The sequence below is a fragment of the Struthio camelus genome, chromosome 4, assembly GCF_040807025.1.
Source record: "Struthio camelus isolate bStrCam1 chromosome 4, bStrCam1.hap1, whole genome shotgun sequence".
NCBI lineage: Eukaryota > Metazoa > Chordata > Aves > Struthioniformes > Struthionidae > Struthio > Struthio camelus.
Window position 1 is genome coordinate 19908045 of NC_090945.1, and position 21490 is coordinate 19929534.

General features: G+C 44.4%; 1 protein-coding gene and 1 long non-coding RNA gene across 8 annotated transcripts in view; one reads left to right on the plus strand and one right to left on the minus strand.

Annotated features, from left to right (window-relative positions):
* Positions 1–21490, plus strand: part of NDNF (neuron derived neurotrophic factor) — a 28228-nt gene that overhangs the window by 1631 nt on the left and 5107 nt on the right. For 3 of the 7 annotated variants that reach the window (XM_068941671.1, XM_068941674.1, XM_068941673.1), the window contains exon 2: positions 20807–20995. In XM_068941671.1, the coding sequence (XP_068797772.1) occupies positions 20807–20995 (189 nt within the window). Of the gene's footprint in view, positions 1–52; positions 350–441; positions 576–7353; positions 8782–18739; positions 19021–20806; positions 20996–21490 lie in introns of those variants that run through there. The other 4 variants (XM_068941672.1, XM_068941670.1, XM_009674846.2 and 1 more) reach the window with 4 other exon arrangements.
* Positions 20850–21490, minus strand: part of LOC104144054 (uncharacterized) — a 35468-nt gene continuing 34827 nt past the window's right edge. The window contains exon 3 of the long non-coding RNA XR_011140853.1: positions 20850–20988. This is a non-coding gene — a long non-coding RNA (uncharacterized lncRNA). The remainder of the gene's footprint in view (positions 20989–21490) is intronic.

The following is a 21490-nucleotide window of genomic DNA, read 5'->3' on the forward strand; positions in this document are numbered from 1 at the left end:
GGCCCGGCCCCCGCCCCCCGCGGAGCGGCGCGGTGGCAGCGCGGGGCGGGGCGGGGCGGCCCGGCCGGGCCCCCCTGGCCGCCCGCGCCGGCGGCAGCAGCGAGACCGCGCCGGGCGCCGCCGCTCCGCACCGCACCGCTCCGCGCCGCCTCCGCGGCTAACTTGTGGGGGCGCGCAGCGGCTGCCTGCGGGGCAGCGGCGGCCTCTCCTTTTCGCCGCTTTTTTAATTTTTTTTTTTCCACCCCTTCCTCCCCCCCCCCCGCGGGAGGGGCAGGGGCTTCATAAAGCGCGGGGGGACGCGCCTGCCGCAGCCCCGCTGGCAGCCCCCGGCACGGAGCCGGCGCTCAAGGTAGGCGAGCGCGGCCGCCCTGGCACGGGGCGCCCTCCGCCTGCTTGGGGCTGGGCGCGGGGCGCGGTGCTCTCCGCCTTGGCGTCGCGCTTGGGGGGAGGGAGCGGGGGGGAGGCGGCAAGGAAGCGGCTTCTGAAAAAGTAGAGGTGGGACTGAGCTCGGGCTGTGGTTTTTATTCCGACAGCACGGAGGCGATGGCTACTAAGTGCTGTTTAATCCCTTGCAGGTATAACTTTTATTTCTTTTAGCGCGCGTATTTAACGGCTAGCGTGGCTTTGGAGAAACCACTTGTGCCGGTGCGTTTAGCGTTGGGGTGGTAGCGCGCCCCGCTGCGCGCAGGCCGCTTAGCTGGCTGCCAGGGCTGGGGGGGCTCTTGTCGGGGCCGGGCTGCGCAGCCGTCCGGCGGGCGCCTGGGGCAGCGGCGGCACCGCTGCCGGCCGGGCGCCTTGCGGCATCTCACCGGCTCTCTGCCAGCGCTCCTGCTTAGCATCGCGCTGCAGTTAGGAATTACAACGCCTTCAGCTCCGACGGTGCCACTGTCCCTGCGGCTGGACTGAGCCGCAGGAGGCAAGCGCGCAGAGGAGGCAGCGTCCCTAGTGTCAGCGCACAGGTCTCCGTGGCCCGGCTGTTAGCGGGCAGCGTTCAGGGACGCAGACGTGGCAGCAGCTCTCTGTGGGGGCATCAAAGAGTCAGGCTGCGCGGGCAGCCCCGTCTAGCACCGCCGTCTTACGAGGGGCTTCCAGCATGGGTGCGCTGGTTCTGTGCTTGTTAAAAGCAGGGGAGTTGCATCTGTGTGAAACTGGAAGAGCGCAGCAGGGATTTGCGGCGAGTTCCTCGCTGGGCGGCCGATGGTTGAGTGATTCGTGTGATGGACTTGCCTTGCGAGGTTGCTGCCTTGGCCGTAACCTAGTTTCCGTAAAAACAGCACTCGGACGTTAGACATCGTCAGCACCCGTTACCGTGCCATAAGGGAACAGGAAGAACAGCTTCGTTATTCTGGTTAATCTGCTTTGAAATCCCTGATTCTTAACTGTTTTAGGAATGGCATTTTGTATTGCTTCTGGTCAGGAGTTGCCTCATCCTCCCTGCTCCGTTCGCATACGCAGCACAAAACACGTACCTGCAAGGGAAGAGCTGCTGGGGTCAGCTTTCGACCACCTCTAAAAGTTTCTGTAAGTGCTTAGAGTAACATCTAGACTTTAGATCTTGTTAATATCCGAGGAAGGAAAGGACTCTATAAACATGGAAGGATTGTGTGTTCTCTTCTGTTTTGACCATTAAAACGTGGTGAAGCAGAAATTTGCAGCAGTGTAGCACTCACCCTGCCTATGCTGTATGGGTGTGTTCGGAGTCTTGCTGCAATGTTTCATTTTGTTTTAAAGAGAGAATGCTTGCTCTTGCTGGGTTAACTTTCTGTGACGGAAGATAAGCTACGCATAATTTGAAAGAGCTGTATAATATGTCTTAACAAAATCCATTTTTTAGGCTTGTCGTATTTCCACGATGAGCACTAGGGGTACACAGTGCTGCCCCTGCTTTGGGACGTTGCTCTGTACTGTCCTGGACAGAAAAAACATTGTTTTTTCTGGCGTTTAGGGTGGGGACCGCAGCATTTTAGCAGAGTCCTGTTAGCAAAGTAAACGCGTGTCAGGCCCCCACCTACGGACTGCTGTGTACGTGGGGGTCTGTGTCGCGTACGAAACGGGCCCTGGTTCTTCCTGGCACGAATGACACATCAGAGCCGACAGCATGGGCACGAGACGTTTCCAGTCTCGCTGACCTGGGTTACCTCACGCTGCAGCCCTCGTGGAGCTTCGGGTTCTGGTGGTAATGCGCAGTTCGGTGGAGACCTGGTATGGTATCTGGGATGCTGGCCAATTATTCCTGGGAGTGATCCCCTGGAAATTAATGCAGGCTGTTTGTTTGTTTATTTACTTTTTACTAAGTGCTTACTAAGACGAGGAGGAGCTGTGTACCATAGTCCTGTACGCCTATTTTGTTGAAGATGATTACTTTGAAAAATGCCGAGGAAAAGCATTTAGGTTTGCACAACGTTTATAAATACAATATGGTGCAAACTGTCAAGCAAGCTGTTCAAAATCATGTAACGCCTGTGCCGTGTTCCCTGTAAAGCGTAAATGCATTCACCACGTATTCGGTGTTCGTCTGACGTTTGAAGCTCCCAGCGTTTAACTACGGCTCATCTGCCTCATTCCCTGTTTTCAGAGAGTGCCTCTGATTCGCCTCTGAGCTCATTTTTGGAGAGCCAGCGTTGGGCACGGAGTCAGCGCCGCCGCTCCTCTTATTCCACAACCCACTAATGCTAGCTCTGGGCTTAACTCAGCACGGTGCTGCGTGCCTGCCGTTCAGTGAGAGCCGAGGTTGCCTGGAAGCTCTCAGATTCGTACCTCAAAATTGTAGAGGCAGAAATAGTGTTTTAAAGTTCAGTTTGTTGTTGACGGCCGCTTAGGGTTAGAAATTTTGGGTGTTGTAACGTGAAAGGTGTAATTTTTGTTTTGTAAAAATGTTTGTTTCATTTAGTGAGGATTTGGGAAACGTGGAACACGCGTAAGTACAAAGCATGTTAGAAGCCCCCCTCCCCGCAAAATGAAGTAATAAACCCTTTCCTCAGAGTTGCCCTCCTATCTGCAGATACTGACTGATGGGTTAAGGGATCTGCTGTGCAGGGAACATGGATTTACCTAGGCTACAACATGTATTTTTGAGCCTTCAAACATACGACTCCAGATGTACGATGGCATCCCACTTATCATCCGTGCAGTTTTGGTAGTACTGGAGCTTGCTTGCCGGACATTTCAGTGAAGTGTGTCAGGGTCTTCTGCTTTAATATATGTAAAAAGATGAGAAGTTTATTAAACTCAGACCCTGCTTTTTTCTTCTATAATTTATGTTCTGAAAGACTCATAATAAACAGTTTATTAAAAAGAAATCCTGATTTATTTCTGCAAACGGTTACATTTCAAGATGGTATCAAACAGTTTTGTAGGAGACCACCTTTTATGCTTCCCATGGCAGTTTAAAAGATTGCTAGAAAAATAATCCAGAATCTAAGTAGGTTTGGATAAAGGCAAGCCAGAAGTATATGTCAGCGTATGTGGTGCTTTTATGCAGCAAAGCGATAGATTTTACCAGAGAACATCTGGGTACTGGCTTCAGTTACAGCACAGATTTTAGTGGGATAACAAGTCTTGTTTGGCTTCACATTGATTTTGAAGTCACTAAACTTTATATGAATAATAAAGCTGTAAGCCCATTACTTCACTGTTTTCAAGGGGCTATTTCAGTCTTCCCTCAGTATCTCGCATCGTGCCAGAGCTGTTTTTATTTTGTTTTACCAAGTGGTATTTATCTCTTCATTCCTCAGCGTTCTTCTTCAGGAGACAGATTTACTAATTTATGCAAATAGACACAGTGTAGACGTAGGGTTGCCGTTCAACCTTGCTCAATGCGCACGTTTTCTGCATTAAGGGTAGTCTAATGAAAACTGCACAGTTCTTGTCGTTCAGTGCGTTCAGAGCAGCTGATGCTGTTAACGCGGAACGCGCTGTAGCCGCTTTGGGCTGCTGTTCCAACCACTAATAACGGGTAACATAATGTGGAGGTTTTGCTTGCTTTTTCTGTTTGATTGTAAGATAAGGAGGAGAAGGGTAGACCTGACTAAAGGAATAAAGGGTCTGTCTCTTCTTTAAAGAAAACAAGTCTGCAAGTCGTTACAAAATGGTACACGTAGTAGTGGGAATGCCCAGCAGTACCTTTGAGGATGATGATCTGGAAAAGTTATATATCAAGAAATACACATTTGGAATAAGGCTTGTGTAAAAATGTATGGACAGCCCATAATGATAATGTTTTTATTGATTACAGATAGCACAGTGTAATAGTAAATGCAGTTGAACTCCCTATTTTGAGGTCACTGAGTAGACTTGCTTCAAGTAGAAGATGAAGTTGTAGGCATTACTCAAGCAGAAGTGAAAGGGGAATAAATGAGAATTACGTTAAAGGAAATAGAACTGCGTTAAAGGAAATAGGTAACAGCAGTGAGAAGAGAGTCAAGTACTGTTTTAGCTCTATTAAACAACGAACAGTGCAGTAAGCGAGCATCGTCCTAGAGAAATGATGAAACGTTTGCGAAAGCTATATTCCCCATTTTGTGTCGTGACCGAGAATAAGCTTCTTTTGCAACAAAAATCTACATGAAATCAGCGATGGTTTCAGCCTGAGACAACTACTCAAATAAGTCAACGCTGATGGGGAGAGCTTTGAAGGCTGAGAAGACGTTGTGTTTGAAAACTTTAACAAGATGTCATTAGGGGAGGAAGTATTTGCCCTTAGATCGGGAAATAGGTCAGGGTAATAAATCATAACTCCAGGAGAACATGCGTAAAGATGGAAATAAATTAAGAAGGACAGGGAGAGTAAATACTAGAAAGAAGTTTGTTCTTTCCGAGTTAATTTTCTAATTGGCAATATGTAAGGACACCCAGTGAACTGGAGAAAGATAAATGTTAACACAGAGCTGTGACAGGAACCGACAGAAAACCCTGTGACTACATAGATGGCTTTGATTGTACCCTTGGGAGTATGTAGGTCGTGTAAGACATGTCAGAGGCATGCAGCGTCATCTTTTTAGTTAACGTGCTGGACAGTTAATATTATAACTTTAGTCAGTAAAAAAGTGAAAATCTTCTTGGGGCCATTTTACAGGACGGACTTCCAGTTTGTGCTCAGCTTTTAAGTGCTGTTCAAGTAAGCAGAAATACAACTGGTCTGAGAATCTAACCCTCAGTCGGTAAGTATATGGCTAAACAAAAAGGTACTTGTGTCAATATAGGGGATGCACACACACACACGCGCATGCTAATACTGTGCCGAATGTTTTTCTGTGGGCAGTAGAGAGCGGACTCTGTCGTTCCCCCAGGGCAAGAGGAAGAGGGGGTGCTCAGGTAACTGGGAGCATTTACAATGGTTTTCATAGGTTGCTCAAGAAACTCACAGGATTATCTGGTTTTGGTAACCGCAAGGCTGAATCAGGATGTTGTTCTGCACAACAAATGAGACTGCTCTGGTATTTGGATAATTAAATTCAGTAGTTGAAGAGATGTTTGTTGATGGCATGACAGCTGAGATAAGAGGCAGTGGTACTTACTTGAGAGCACCTGGAAATCTGAAAAACAAAAGGCAATAATTTATCTTTCCTACTTCATTCCCCTCTCCACTGGCCGGATATGAGTGCCCCTCAAGTATGACCCTCACACACTTACAATGTGACACACTACCGAAACCGACACTTCCGCTGTGATTTACAGGGGAAAAGCATTGTTCTCGTAATTAAATGTATTACTTTTGTGAAGGAAAAAAATCTTTAAAGAGGTTGTAACTGTATTAGGGGGAGAAAAATGATGCTTTTAATCTTTCTCACCTTTATCAGTACCAAGATAGAGCAGTGCTAGACTAACTGTTTCTCCTGATACAAAGTCTGATAGTGAAGCAGACGAACAGCAGGCTGTAGCAGCATTGCAGGTACTTTGCACAGATCTACGAGGATTAAATACATGTTTTTTACAAAGCATCCAGGATATCAGGAAGGTATGAGCTCTCTCTCTCTTGCTGCTTTGTTGAAGTGTAGGAGATTTACTACTGATTTGTTTATTTTCAAACAGTCTAAGTGTATCTCAGCATTTTGAAATCCAGAAACCTGATGCAAATTAAGCTGTTTACAGATTGGGAGGATGATCCTGCGGGAAAGCCAAGTATCTCAGAGCTGCCAGCTGGGCTTTGGATGCAAAGGAAAACATCAGTGAACAGACTTAACGGTTTCTACTCTCCGTCCTTTCTGCTCCTTTGGCTGCTAGCTCTGCGTTTAGTTCTCCATGGGCTCTTTCTCCTGAGTAAGGATTACTTATTTGAGTATGATTTGTAGGACTAATAGGCTCTTTCCCTTGTTTGGGGAAGACCCCTCAAACTGATTTTTCAGTAACGAGAAATAATGAATAAAAATCTAATATTCTTTGGAGGTATTAAAGCTATAAATTTGCGGGGAAGATTTTATGTCTATCAATTAAAACTTTTATAATCCTGTTAAGAGTACGATAGTTGAAAAATTCTCAGTATGAGAAATAAGTAGGTTTTAAAACCCTTCCTCCTCATATGAACAAAGCAAAACTTGGATTTAGACTCTTCTAACTTAATTTAACATTTGAATTAAACAGGTATTCTAAGGCAAAACATAACACATCTCTTGCAAGTGTGTAATAGTTGGGTTGCAGGCTCAGGGACAGAAATGTACTGTGTTAATTAATGGCTTATATTCCAGTTCTCACTCATTTAAGAAAAAGTAGTCGTAAGATGTTTATGGGAAAATTCAGACTATGAGGGATTTAAATAGAAAAGGCAAAACTCTCATATATCAACAAGATGTGCTTCCAGTAGGCCAAAATACGTTTCCAGCTGAACCTTTTGCTAGTGTAGTTCATAGCTCTCCCCGCTCCGCAGCACCGAGCTGTGTCGCTGCGTGCAGCCCTGGGACAGGCCTGCCCCAGCTGCGCGGAGCGGCACAGCCGGGCCCCGCTCTCGCTACCCCCGCTGGCTTGGTTTTGTGCAGCCCGTAGCCACGTTTTGTCTGCAGTTGTATTGGACAAAACCGTGCAAATGTGCAGCCCGGGAGCGTGCTCGAAAGGCCGTTTGCAAGGAAGGGCTTCCCATCCCCGGGTTATGTGAAATCAAAGCGTTCATAATTGAAACCAGAGTTGGGTGCTGCTCCTTCCCGTCAGCTTCTAGCTGGGAGTTAAAACCAGCCCAGACGTCCTGCCAGTGCCGCGGCTCCCCGCTCAGGCAGCGGTACCTTGTGTCACTGGACCTCCCGCCTTCAGCGAGTCCACCAAGTCTGTTTCTTCTCTCCCTGGAAACTAAACCACCTACTCCCCCCCCCCCCCGACCCTGTTCCCCCCAGGACATTCACTGGGCTTGCTGAAGTGCCTTGTGTGGATGAAGTACCAAACAACAGAACCTTTTTTAAGTTTACCATTTCTTGTTTTTACATCACAGCATTAACAATAATGTTGAAATGACATTTTGTCATTTAGCAGTTACTTTCATCCAAGGAGCTCAAACGCATTTTCAGGCAGTAGGTAAACCTCACAACACCCCCCTCAGAAGGCAGCAGTGGGTGCTGCTCCGCCACACGCACTGCATCTTTTATCTTTGGAAAAAGAGATTTCCTTTGAAACCAATTCCAGTCATCTCTTAATCTGGAAAGTCTCCCTTTCGTTCCCCTCTTTCTTTCTTTCTTTCTTTCGTTCCCCTCTTTCTTTCTTTCTTTCCTTCCTCTAGCTGAGGAGGTATGGTTACCACAAGCAGGCCTAAAGGGTTTGGGGCTGTTTGGATGTTCACTCACCCATAACAGTCTGACCTATCTGCCCATACATGTTCCTTCTGCTTTTGTTCAGAGTTAACTAGATGAAGAACTAACCTTTCACCTGCCAAGCTGGACAAATAAACATCGGTCTAGCAGCAGAGTGAAGCTGAAACCTACCCTTTCAATAATCTGATTTTGAAATCCCTTATCACAGCTCTGCAGTTGACCCTGACAGTTTTGAAAGTCCTGTGGCACTTTCACTCAGAGCGTGAGTCTTTTCACACTTGAGAAGAAATTTTCATCTTAGTCATGCAGGAAGTACATAACTAGAAATGTTTAGAAAACCAAAAAGTGTTACAAAGCCATCCTGAAGACTGACAGCTCCCGAACATGCTCCTATCCTCCTTCGCTAATGACTGCTCTCACTTTGCAAGTACAGCCCTAGGCTGGGCTCTGGCGTAACAGCTACAGCAACAGGGAGCGAGAGGCCTTTGCCCCCCGCCTGCCCTCTGGTCCGGACGAGAGCCGGCGGGGAAGGAGGGTCGACCAGGACAATGCAGGCAGCGAGCAGGGAGCAGGCTCTCCCGGAAATCCCCGCCAGCTTCCTAAAGAACCAGAGCCCAATGCTGGAAAAGGTGCTGCTTTCACCTGCTGGGTAGAAACACCAAAGAGTGTCAGAGGACCAGTGGGTTCTCCACTTCCACCCTGTTACCTCCCTCTTCCCCTCCAAAAGAAGACAACCAAAGCAAACAGGCTAACTAAGAAAAGAAAGAAGAGGAAAACGCACTGCGTAGGCAGGGTTCATATGACTGCCTGGTAGCTGGTCTGCTCTTGCTGGACTTGGTGCTTTTTGACCTCGCGAGACAGAGCGCACATCAGCGCTTGGACTGAGGCTCACCTGTGGGAGCAGTAAGCAGATTATGGCACTGCTTCACTTTCTTGCTTTCTCTACTATTGCCCTTTGGAGGCTAATGCTTCCTCTGTTGCATGGCTAGTCCTAGAGATATTAAATCATGCTGGCTGAGCTCAGCTACTGACAGCTACCCTGAACTGCCAGGTAAGCAGGCTTGGGGCAGGTGGGGAGGTTCGCAGGGTCCTCCAACATGTGGCCACGCGCGTCCTGAATTTGTCGCCCATTTTTTGGCAGCTGCAGCAGCCTCAACTAACCTCCGGGGTACTCTCATGCACAGTCTGGGTGCCCTCCTTGTGCAAGGGTCCCTGTCTTCTCGCAAACATTGGGTGCATCTTGCTTGTTTCGTTTGTCTCTGTGACTAGTGGGAGAACTGGAAAATGAGGGCAGGAACCCACGTGCGTGGCCATGGGCAGAATTCGCCTCCCCAAACTGCAGCTATGTAGAGCTCTGGCGTCGTGGGCGAAGCAGAAGTTGGGATTTTCTCTAGCGTCAATAGTGAGTGACAGACACCACCGGGTGACTGCAGGTAGCCGAGCTGAGTGGTTCAGAACAGCTAACTTTCTTCACCAGTTACCTTCTCTAATTTACTGAGTTGTCCTCTCTAGGAATCCATATCTTTCCTTTCTTTAGAGCAGGATCCTAAGGAAATCAATGTCAGTAGCTGAAGTTCAGCCAGCTCTTTCTTCCTGCTCTTTCTCCTCCTGACCCACATGAAAGTGGGGGTTCAAAAGAAACTATTTTCTCAGTGACACCTAGAGGAAGCGGAAGGGCTGACAGTCTCACCTGTAATACAGCTTATTTGCAGTGAGCCACGCTGTGCTCTTGTCCACATATAGCCTCTGAGGAAGGCAGCAAAGCCAATTTTTTGAGTGAGAAATTGTGTGCACTATGTTTTAGGGCTGGTGAAGATGAGCATGGGGAATAACATCCAGGCTGAGTCTTGGAAAGTCTTTGCGGATGTAACTGTAATGCTGAAAGCACTGGCAGAAATACTTAAACATCAACATCTTTTGCATTGTATTTAATACGTTCCATTTTCAAACACTTGCCTTCAGCAGCTCTTTTCAACTAGGGAAAATTAGACACATAGGATCTGTGACTTTCTGCAATAAGTGACATCATTTTAAGAGAGCACCTTTCTGATTCATTGTGGGTGAAGGCATGTAATGTAAAAATTGAATCCAATTTTGGACAAAAAAATCCAGTCAGAAAATTTGGATTCTGATGAAAATTATAGAATTGGAAAATTTTTTGGTCGTCTATGAGCTAATCTACGTTGCTGCATTTATGAGAAATACGAGCCAGATTCTCAATTCATGTAGGAAAAGCATAATTCCTCTGGGGTCAGCTGAGGATCTGTTTTACATAATTCAGGTACAACTAAGAGTAATGAGGGGGAAATAAGGATAAGACTAAACAAATATAGGAAAGAACAGGATACAGTAACTTTTTTCGCCCTCCTTCAAATAAATCATGTTTCCTCTTTATCTTGTAACTAGTTAACCACTGAGTGTTCCTGGATTGAAAATAGCTACAGTTCCAACCTCATAAGTGCATTTGGTGGCAAACGCCTGCTGCAGTTTCTGAGAGTGGCCCCGCTGCTGTCTCTTTGCTGTGAGATGCCTTGGGCAGCATAAACTTGCCCTCGCTGCGGGACACTGTCGTGCTGGCAGTGCAGCGATTCGGTCGCTTACCGTCGACTCAGGGAATCGCCCGCTGGACTCGAGCGCTGTCGTCTGGGTTGTTACTGAAGCAACTTTCCTGCTCCAGGTGATTTTTCTGGAAAGCTGCTGCTGTTATTCTACTTGATATCCCAGATATTAGCAGTTGCAGTCATTAATGTTTAGCCTGTTTAGTTGGTTAGGAACCGCTGAGAAACCACAATCAGTAAAAAAGATACTATAAAATTGCAAATGACAATTTCTGAGCAATTGTTCCAGGAAAAACTATGTTTGTAGAGGTAGGAAAGTTGGCATGAATACTAAGGTATTTGTGCTGGCTGTGGCTTGTAATCGTATGTACATATGTGTATTGTTATTCCTGATGCTGAACAAAACTGTGTTTCTGTTGGAAGCTGAGGGAAATGGCCTCTGTGTGCTTAGCAGATTAAAAAAAAAAAAAGGTAAAGTAGTGACCCCCTCCTTTTTTTTCATAATCCATAAAAAAGAAATAGAAAAAGAAGAGAATAAGGAATGGCAGTGTATTCACAACGCAGGTTTCCACAAAACAATAGTTGCTAGTGCTGTTGCTGACTCGACTTCCCCCAAGCGAGAAGAGGAGGCAGCTCCCCTCCGGGCTGCCCTGGCGGCTCCTCGCTCTGTGCCCAGCTCCTGCCCTATAAATCACACTGCCGACCCACGGTCGCTTGTGCGTCAGTGCCTCTTCCACAGCTCCCTGCTGGGCTCAAGCCTTTTATTTTCTCCCCTTTAACCAAAACCTTATTAGCTGCAGGCAGCTGCCAGGAGATGGATATTCCTGAGACCCTAAAAATGGCTCGAGTAATTTTAACGCCTCTTGTAGTTAACAGGGTTAATTAGTTCACTTTTATTTTTTAGAGGTTGCCAGAGGTCTTTCCAACCTCCAACCACAAGCCCCAGCAGTTTGATAATGCAACAGCAAGATGTGTGGACCCTGATTCTGCTCCTATCCCACAATTCAGCTTTTTTTCCTACCCTGAAACTTTAGTCATCCTTGTGCTGTATGGGTTTTGGCAAGGGCAGTTGCTTATAATGTCATTCAGAACTATTGTAGAGAAACAGTGGGAAACTTGGTACCAAATACCAACATGCTTGTGTTGGTTGTAGTTTGTAATTGTTCTTATGGATTTCTACCCGTTAATCCTCTTGCTGAAATTCATTATAGAGAGACAGTAACATACAGTCACAGAGCTGTGCTAAAGGCAGAATGACTTGGCCTAGGAAAGTATCTATTGTTTTATGATTAAAGAAAAGGATTATATTGTGATTTCCTTGAACAGGGAAATTCACTGTCTTGCTTTTATTACTTGTAACAAGGGGCTAATAATTGCTCTCCATTATAAAACTCCCCCAGATCTTCTGAAGAAAGATTTGTTGTAGAGCTACGTGGCATTCACAGTTGATTACCTTGTTAAACAGTCCAGAGTTGTGCAAAAAACACTTCTCTGATCTCGTCAAACAGTTTCTGCGTCATATCTAATTTCTTCTACCAGGGCTCAAACCCTCTTGAGGCTACGGAAAGATCCCTTCCCTGGAATAAGCTTTGAATCAGGTGTCTCAGATCACTGTTTCCTGTAGAGGTGTTGACACCAGTCACCTGCCAGAGCAACCAGTGACGCTTGTGATTTCTGTGAATGACGTTACCAGGCTGGTCAGGAATTTATAAAGGTTTGGAAGGATGAACAGATACGATGGGAACACCGTACCAACTTGTGCTAACCTTGCAAAGTGAAGTTGAGCGCTGTGTGGGAGACTGGCAATGAACAGGCTTTCCACTCAGATTCTACAGTAAGTCTTAGAGCGCTCTATTTGACTTGCAGTAATAGTTTAAATTTCTTTGTGTGCCGTTATGACCTCCTCACACAAAGAGGTGTAAGAGAACAATTGAACGTTGCCACAGAGGTCGCTGGGAACTCTGTTTTTGATGCTCGCTACTGAATTTCATGAGCAGAAATGGCTGTGAAGGAGAGAAAAATAGAGTAATGTGGTCTGTAATTTAAAAAAGAAAAATTGACAGGCATTTCCTCAAGTGTCCTAACCAGGATCTGTTGGTTCACCTGATTTTGGAAGCATCCGTCTAACTGGACCAATCACTAGCTCCAGGATGGTGATTCTAGTGTAATCAGGAGTTGAATCTGTTTCCACTAAAAGTGGAAAAATAAATAAGGCTCAGTTTAGGAACAAAGTAGTCCATGTAAAATTTGATTTTCCATACCATATCTCCCTATGTTTGTTTCTCAACATGTCTAATTTGAGACAGCTCCACGTTTCACAATATTACCCCTTCAGTTAACTTCTCCCAGAAGTTGTAGTTCATTGCCTTAATGCACTGTTGTGCATTAAGATTTGATAGAAATATAACCTTATTTCTTCATATATATATATATATGTGTGTGTGTGTGTGTGTGTGTGTGTGTGTGTATTTACATAGTTGGATTTTTTTCCCCATGCTACTGTGATTTACTTTGCTAAAACAATACTTCCAGCAAAGGAAAAACATGGATTGAATTGGAATTGCAAGAGAAGATCTGTTAATCCACAGATTATTGACATGGTGGACCCTAAAAGCTTCAAAGGAACCATTATAGTCCATCGTGTCAGTGTGTACTTAGGGAGCTTTAATCCATGGATTATAGGTACAATGGTGCATAAATGCTATTTCCTTCCCAGTCTTTCATGCTAATGGAAGCAGGCACATCACACTGGGCACAGTGCAACACGCAAATATTTGTCTTAAAAATTTTCTAGGCAGACTATAAACCTGTGTGTTCCTATTGTGCCTGCGTCCCTCTTTCTTCATTCTCTAAGTCCGAAAAGGGAACCAGGCTTCTGTGAATGTACCACTAACGGGCTTAATTCAGAGACGCTCAGATCACATTCCTTGTGAAGTGCATGGCATGGTATGTAGTCTGTACAGAAAGCCACGAGGCAGGACTAGACAGTAAGTTTTCAGTGCATTGTTTTTTAAAAAAAAAATTTATAAGCATCCCAAACATGTTTTCCAGATGCTTTGGGGAATAATAAGTGTTAAATACCATGCTTTGGTATTTAATTGGTATTTAAATACCAAGCAATACTTTGCTTCTCCCTTCTCCCCAAACCATCGAATCAGCTCTCAGTAAAGAATTAAAAATTCAAAAGTATGGGTTTTTCTTCTTCCTTGCACATTAAAAGCAATTAATTGCATTACAACCAGAATTGGTAGGCGCATTTGAAATTATTCTTTGCTGAGGTGATAATTCTATATGCTGAGGTGCATATATTTGTGTTATATTTCTCTGGAAATAAACTTTATAATGGAAAAGTTCACAGTCTCTTAACTTGCAGTGCTCCTATAATAACTCAAAGAAGTCACACAATGCCCTTTTATTTCCAAAGCTAGACTTAAATCAAGTCAATAAATCTACAGACTTATTATGAGATGCATCATGGGTAATGTAAACAACAAACCCAGGACCCCAGAGTTTAAAAATAGGACGTAAGGAGGAAAAAAAGTTAACCATCCATACAACAGGAAGAGAAGAAATGCAACACAAAAACACTGTGGCAGGCAATGCCTTGAAATTATCCTCTCTAAATTACAGTCGTGCACTTTCCACTCTCTGTAATTAAACATTAGGTTTCATTTATTCCAGATGCATTTGCTTCAAGTAAACCCAGATCTTTTTTTTGTTACTGTAAATTCTTTTACAGGTCTCTGTGACCCGCAGACAGTTGGGAAGTAAAGCAAATGATTTCCATAGATCAAGGAGGCACTTGAAGATGACTTGTGAATAATACTGGCGTTGCAAGTGGTCAGTCTAGTGTTGTGGCTTTCTTTTTACAGAGTGTAGCTATATCCAGCTGCACTGAACCTTCGGGGGGGGGGGTATGAAATGGATGCACAATGAAGTTTAAAGAGGAGTTCGCTACTGCTTTGGTCACAAACAGCAAAACAAAATGGGTTCTCATCTTGATATGTGGGATTGCTGTGAATAGATTTAAATACCAAGGCCACAACACCTTGAAGTACACCCCATGCAACCTGTGACAGGTCACTTAATTCCAAGTGTGTTGCCCTCAGTGAATTATGTTTTGTTTCAAAAAGTAGCGTGTTCAGGGTAGACAGAAAATACAGACTTTACTGGTGCAATCAAAAATGGGGCAAGGTTATCACAAACAACAGTGCAACAAAGTTCCCATCTATTTATGTGTTTATTGCTAGTCAGGTCTAATTGAAGTCCGTAGGTGCACTATTTTAAAAGGAAACTAAAGGCTGAGGTGCCGGTGCCCCTGCGTTTCGATAGGAGACTGCATGTACTGAAAACTGCTGTCCCTGAGGCCTCCGTTTGCTGGCTCTGATTCACAATTAGCCCAACCTGCTGATCCTGCCCTTTGGCTCAGTAGCTTGCAGGAATATCCTGTGAGGCACTGTCAGAGCTAAATCTCATTTGTCCCCAAACTTGAAACTTAAGCCAATTCCAAATCCTCTTATCCTTTCTATTTCTTCGTATAATTACAATTTACCTAGAATTTTGCAGGCCTTTCATATAGATGAAGTTAGTTATACAAATGTCTGAAGGCTGGACAGAGTATTTGTGTAAAGGGAGTTTTGGAAAGTTTGGGAAAATTTCATTGCTGGAGTAAAAGAGTATAAAAGTAATAAAGTATAAAAGTGTACAAGAAATAAATTGTAATCATAAAATGTGTGATCAGGTTTAACTGTATAATTTTTATGTATGTGCTTATTGTTCAAATTTATAAAATGGTCAGACTGCTCCTTTTATTTATTTATACTTTCTGAGGGAAAACCCACCTCTCATTCATAAAGTAGTAAATGGTGAGGTGTTTAAAGTAATTTATATCCCACTTCAAATTTACAGCATGCATTTTTGATCTGCTGAACTATTTAGATAAATATGTATAGGTTCATTAAGTGAACCCATTCCGCAGCGTGACTGTTACTAAGGGCGTGTTTATATAGGGGAACAAACATGCAGCAGGGTATGGCATGAACTTATATTGCTTTCACTACTCTACAGTAAGTCCCTCTGAGAACAATCACGTGCCCGGGGTGTGAAACAGCCTGCTCCGCCTGGAAAGCGGATGAGACCGTTTCCCGCACAAAGGCATTTCTCATGGGCATGAAGTGCTCATGTGGGGACAGGATTGCTAACTTGGAGAGAAAGTAAAAGCTCAAACACCTGGGACACCCACTGCTGCACCAGCGCAGCACCCGCTGCGCGTGCTCGACGCCTCTCAGGGCGACTGGCAAAAATGGGCCAGGGAGCAGCGCTGCCTGGGAGGAGATGGGGCCCCCCCGGCATGCTCGCTGCTCACAGCCTGGCTTCCCAAAGAAGGCAAGAAGCGGGAAAAAGAAGAAGAAAGAAAAGGGGAAAAAAAAGAAAGCAAGGCTATCTTTTGTTTCCTTCTTTTTTTTTCTTTTTTTTTTTTTTTAAATGAAGGAATATACAAAGCAGTACTGCTTGTTCAAGGGCACCGTTTTTCAATGTTGTTTTTGGTGTGGGTCTAGAGCCTGCCGGCCTCTGCATGTGTTGTCTCTCTGTCTTCTCCAAACTGTGAAGAGATTTTTACCTCTTCTTTAGTGACCTGCACGTGGTTGCTCTGCAGTGTCTTTCTTCCTTCTGTAGCAAATTATGAAAGGTTGGCGTTCGGGCACCGTAAGGCTGACAAGTGGTCCCTTTTCTTTTTTGAAAACACCGTGTCAGCGTTTGACCTTCTAGGGATCAGCAATACAAGCTTTGTCCCATAATCTCCACTCTCCAGTTCCAATTACCCAAAATCTAGCAGTCAGACCTGCACAGGCTGACGAGGCGGGAGGTTTATGTTTGCATTCAGGTTTAAGACTCTTTTTAGAGAGAGTTTGGGGAAAAAGTGAGAGGTAAAGACAGGCCATTAGAGGGCACTTTTGCAATCCTGGAGAAGAAAAACGGTGCTTATTATTTCACTTAGGACTGTTTACCTTGGCTGTCTCTTAAATTCAGTGATAAACAGCAGGCAAATCCCTCCAGTCAGCAGGAATATATCAATAAAATATTGACTCTGAGTTTAGAAGAAAAGAAAACACAACAAACTTGTAGAAAAAGGAATAAAAGACGTTTAGGAGGTGGCACGGTCTGGAGACCAAAAAGTCACACAACATATTTCACGTAATTTGTAGTGCTTTACAGTGCAGTGTTTAGGCCTCATCTTGTACGTGGGTTCTAAAAGTAAAGCAGGCGCAGGCCTCGTCACACCGAGCAAATGAAAACATTTGTTGAAAGTCTCCAAGAGCTGGGTGGCAGAGCATTAATTTATGCACCTACAGCTAGTAAGTGGGTTTTCTGAGAGACTGCATGAAGGCCATTGTCCAACGGTGAGCTTGTCCAGAAATAAATGTAGAAGGAATGCATTATTTTTGCTTTCTTCATGATGTTTTGTGTGAGTAAACTGTAGAAGATCTAGCTTAAAACCGTGCCAGATAATCAGTGCACTGTAAAAAAACCAAAAAAACCCAAAAAAACCTGTTTATTAACTTGTGTGAAAGGATGGCATAACACTAATAGCATGTTTTTCAAAACTTGTTAAGTGTTTTTTGGATGCCTCTTTGCTATTTTGGTGTCCCACTTTTGGAAGTGTTGTGCATGAAAATCGGGTCCCTTTTAAGCCTCTGAGGCTGCATACGTGAAAACGAAGGCACTGAAAACCCTGTTCACTTGTAAAGGTTAAGAGATTATGAAACTTCCATTTTTCATTTACAGTAACAATTTTGTAAACGCTTTCAGGTATAGATGGGCCAGGGCTGCTTTTGTAGCCTGGATAAAGACCACATAACTAAACCTGCTGTATCTTTGGTGGTTATTGTTAAGCTGAAATGCTTTAATAATTAGATACAAAAAACACAGACAAATCTGTTGCTTTTCTCTCCACAGGAGTTGTCAATGGGGACAGAGATACTGTCCGCAAGAGTTTTTAAAGTGGATTAGCTAGTGAAATTAAGAAGTGTAGCTTAGCCTGAGTAGTTCTACAAACAAAAATAGTTTATTTTAGTAAAGGTTACACTGCACTGGAACTGGCTATGAGAATATACAGTATTGCAATTTGGGGTTCATGTGGAGGACACTGTCTTCAGAAAGTGCCAGTGTTTCTTACCTAACCAAATAATCTGTTGTCACTGTTGTGATTAAGTTAGAAAGAATTTCTTCCCTGTTGGCCAAGGATAATACTTGAAAAATCAATAAATACTGTGCTAGAGCACACAGAACTCATCCTCCTTTGTATGAGGAGAGATTTCTGCTGACTTTGGTGACTCAAGTCAGCAAGTATTTTGACTTACGATCTTTGCTCCAAGAGGTCAAATGTCATTAACTTTGCTGATAAGTATAAACAGTTCAGTCTGAATTCAAGAAAACACGTCTGTTGTCATCAAAAGCTAAGTAAGGAACTAGTTAGGATAAGTGTTGACAAATAATGGCGACGCCAAATCATGATTTAACTATAACTCGCAATTACATATCTGCCATAAAGCCACCTATTCTTTCCCTTCCTTAGGACAGAGCAGTGCAGTAACCTATCATTAAAATATTAAAACTAAAAATATGCAATTAAAAACCTGTTAGTGATAGTGATGAAGTGTTATAAGCCTTGCTACTGCTAATAGGGAATTGTGGTAACGAAGCCTCGCTGCCATGTGGCCCCGTGTTGCTGTCGTGAGGTTACCCCAGAATAAGTAAGGGTGCAGCCGACTGCAACTCAAAAAATGACTTACAGTAGCCTCAATATGTTCCTGGCTTTCCTGGGAAACAGAGCAGCTGAGCATGTTATTTAGATTATTGAGCTCACCGCAGAGCTTCCCAGCATGTTTGTTGCCTGCTCTCAGAGGGCATGGGCTCTTCCGTGGTGGCACCGCCTACCTGAAAGAAGACCGTGGAGGAAACTCTGCCACATGAACCTCAAGCATTTTCTTTCCTCTTTCACATGGTTTTTGCTCAGGAAGGGGAAGATCTGGCTGTAAATACAGTAATATGCAGGTGGGGGAGAAAACTCAGGAAAGAATAGCAGGCTTAGTTGTCAGGGAAGGCAAGAGTGAAAGGAGGTGAGGATAAAATTGCATCCTGGTGAGTGAGTTTTCAGTTTCACTCGTGACTTAGGATTAGTTGGGGTTTGTTACATGTTTGCTCTTCCTTTGTACCTCTTGCCTCAACAGTTTTTTTTTTTTTCCCATGAGTGGGAAAATAGGTTAAAGAAAGGGAATTAGCTGGACAGCAAGAACGGGAGAAAACAGTAGAAAGCAAGGCTGGAATGAAGTTGAGATAAAAGGGCAAGGGAAAGGAGAGAGGAAGGAAATAAAGTACAGCACGGGGAACCAGCACTGTTTATGAAAGGAGCAATTAAATAACAATGATGTTATAGGCAGAGGAAGCAGCATGAGGGTGAAAACAGCCCTATGCAGGCCCTTTTGGTGTCAGGAGACCTACTTTCCTGAATTTGAACGGCTGTGTTTATACTTACTGGGAGTAGGACTGACTGCAGGACAGACAGATGCAGCAATCTCTTGTCTTTGCACTGCAGAAGGGGAACTGGATACAGCAGAGAGTGATGACTTTGGAAGATTTTGTCGGGAGCTAATGGGGGATCTCCAGGTGAAAAAGAAGATGCCCTGTGCTGTGTGCTGCATATTCCCACGTTTGGGAGCCTGCGGCCCATGGCAAGTTTCACCAGGGATCTGGTGGTGAAAGGAGGGGTGGGTGGAAGCTGACCGGCTGTTGATCACTTGTCTCCATGGAAGAGTGTGGGAAGGGGCACGTGGGAACTTCTAGGGCCACAGGGGAACGGGTCTTGCTGAAGGCTCCCAACAGCCAAGAGAGGGGTGGGATGGGACCACACTCAGCCTCCTGTGGGCTGTGGCAACTTTTTTCAGGTTTTCAGAAGGTAACTCCAGGAGGGGGAAGGAGGCAGCTGCTGGCGCTTCCCTCACGGGCACGTATTTTTATTTTCATAAAGAGCTTGAAAGGGAAGAACAATTTTATTGTGGCTCAAACGACATCATTCCACTTCTCAGGGAGCCTTGTATTTACTGTATTTGCATAAGAGATTAGAGAAAGGTCAAGTGGAAGAAAAAACTCAGCTCAATGTTAGATTTGATCTTAAAGAAAAATACAGTTTGTTATAAAGCCATAATCAACTTGCACTGTAATATAAGGACTGGTGCATGCCCACACATTCAGCCAAGTAACAGCAAGAAAAGTAAGATAAAAATGTTCTTACCAGCTCAGTTTCTCTCATGCTTTTCTCTTAAGCCAGTGGCTAATACAATTTAGGTAATAGCTTAGCACTCTTTTTTTTCCAATTTAAAAAATGTTATCATTTAGTAATTTAAACTCACTTGACTCATGGCAAAAATGGGCTTTGCTTTCCCCCTCCCCATAACAGAGCCATTACATATGAGCTCATCTACTGTAGTGAAAGGAGATTTTCAGTCTCTCCCACTGTATATCCTAGGGTAGTCATTACTGACCTACTTGTGGACATAATAATGAAAGGCTGAGATTATAAATTATTATGCCTAATTTGTAAGGGATTCTCTGTTTTTGTGTTTTGGAATTCCCATCAGACCTGAGGATTAAGCCCTGCTGAATTGCATGTTAATACCAATGTGCTTTGAATATGTAGGAGATTATATCACATATTTTCCTAATTCACTATTTTCATAAAGAGCAATATCACTGGAAATATTTACTTTTCAAAAGGATTGTTGGAAGCCCAACCAAAATCTCCTAAGGGAAGTGAAGTCAATGTACTCTCCATCTGCTCTGTGCTTACTCTTGTTACCCTGTCCAGCAAGCTCGATTTCTGCCATGGCAAAACACTGAACTGTAGCTCTTCCAAAAAACGTGCAAGGCTTTTGCTCTTTGTTAACGAGAGGGAGATACCAATTTGAAACCAGTGTGTGGGCTTACTTTCAATTACAGTTTGAGATGCAAAAATCTTATTTACGTATTTTATCCAACCCCTCTGACAACGCAAGCTTAGTTCTTACGATACATACATATTCCCAATGCCCGTATGGCAGTAGGTGCTGAAGATTCCCGCAAGCTATGAAGTGCATGGAGGGCACATTGTTATAGGTAAGCCGGCATTTCAGCGGTGGAATAGGCCTTTCAAGCTCATATCCCCTTTTTAAACTCCCCCACACTCTACAGTCCTGAAACACATCTAAGTTTGGTTTTACCATATCGTTTTACCATAAAAGGTTTGGTTGCTACCGTTAGTTTACGTGTGATTTGCTGAAGACTGTTGTAAGCTTTTTGGCGGCACTGAATCAACCCATAGGCTCTACACTGGTTCATGGCTAGTTGAGTCTGTGACCATGAGTCATGCCTAAACCCACTGCTTTACTGCGGTCACTCACCAGAATGAGTCGAGCTGGTGGTAGCATCTGCCGCGCGTGTTGTTCAGCGATCGTCAGGTGGGAATCCCTTCTGTTGCTGTAGGATGCTCCTGCTTCACTGCGCTCTGCTTTTGCTGCTGCTGCCGCTCAGCTCAAGGACGCAGAAGTTGCCTACCAGAGATGAGGAGCTCTTCCAAATGCAGATCCGGGACAAAGCATTTTTTCATGATTCATCAGTAATCCCAGATGGAGCTGAAATTAGCAGCTATCTCTTCCGAGACACACCTAAAAGGTATTTGGGTCCAGTTTAAATGACAGAGTTGTATTTTGGAGTTAGTAGTTTTTTTTTTTTTTGGGGGGGGGGGGGGGGAGGGAGTTTGGAACCAAAATTTGGATTCAAATAAGAAAAATACAGATGTTAGTGTCCTGTCTAGTAAAGTAACTGTGCAAGTGTTCTTCCCAGTTCAGCCTCCCTGACAGTGGTTCTATCCAATTTATTTGATTTGCAGCATAAGCCCAGAGGTCCCACACACCACGCATGTTTTCTAAAGTGGGGCCATTTAACCATGTCTGGGGGCAAAGGGAGGGAGGAGGAAATCGGAAACTACAGGATTGCCCCACAACACTCGTCCCTCTTTATTATTTCATTTTGCGCTTTCAAGCAGCATAAGCCAGTCCAGACTGAACTCACTATTTCCCAGCCTCACCCTTTTGGGCTAGAAAATACCGTGGTTAGACTGGAGAAGGAACTTAGGCTCCAAAGAGTTCAGGGAAGACCAACATTGCC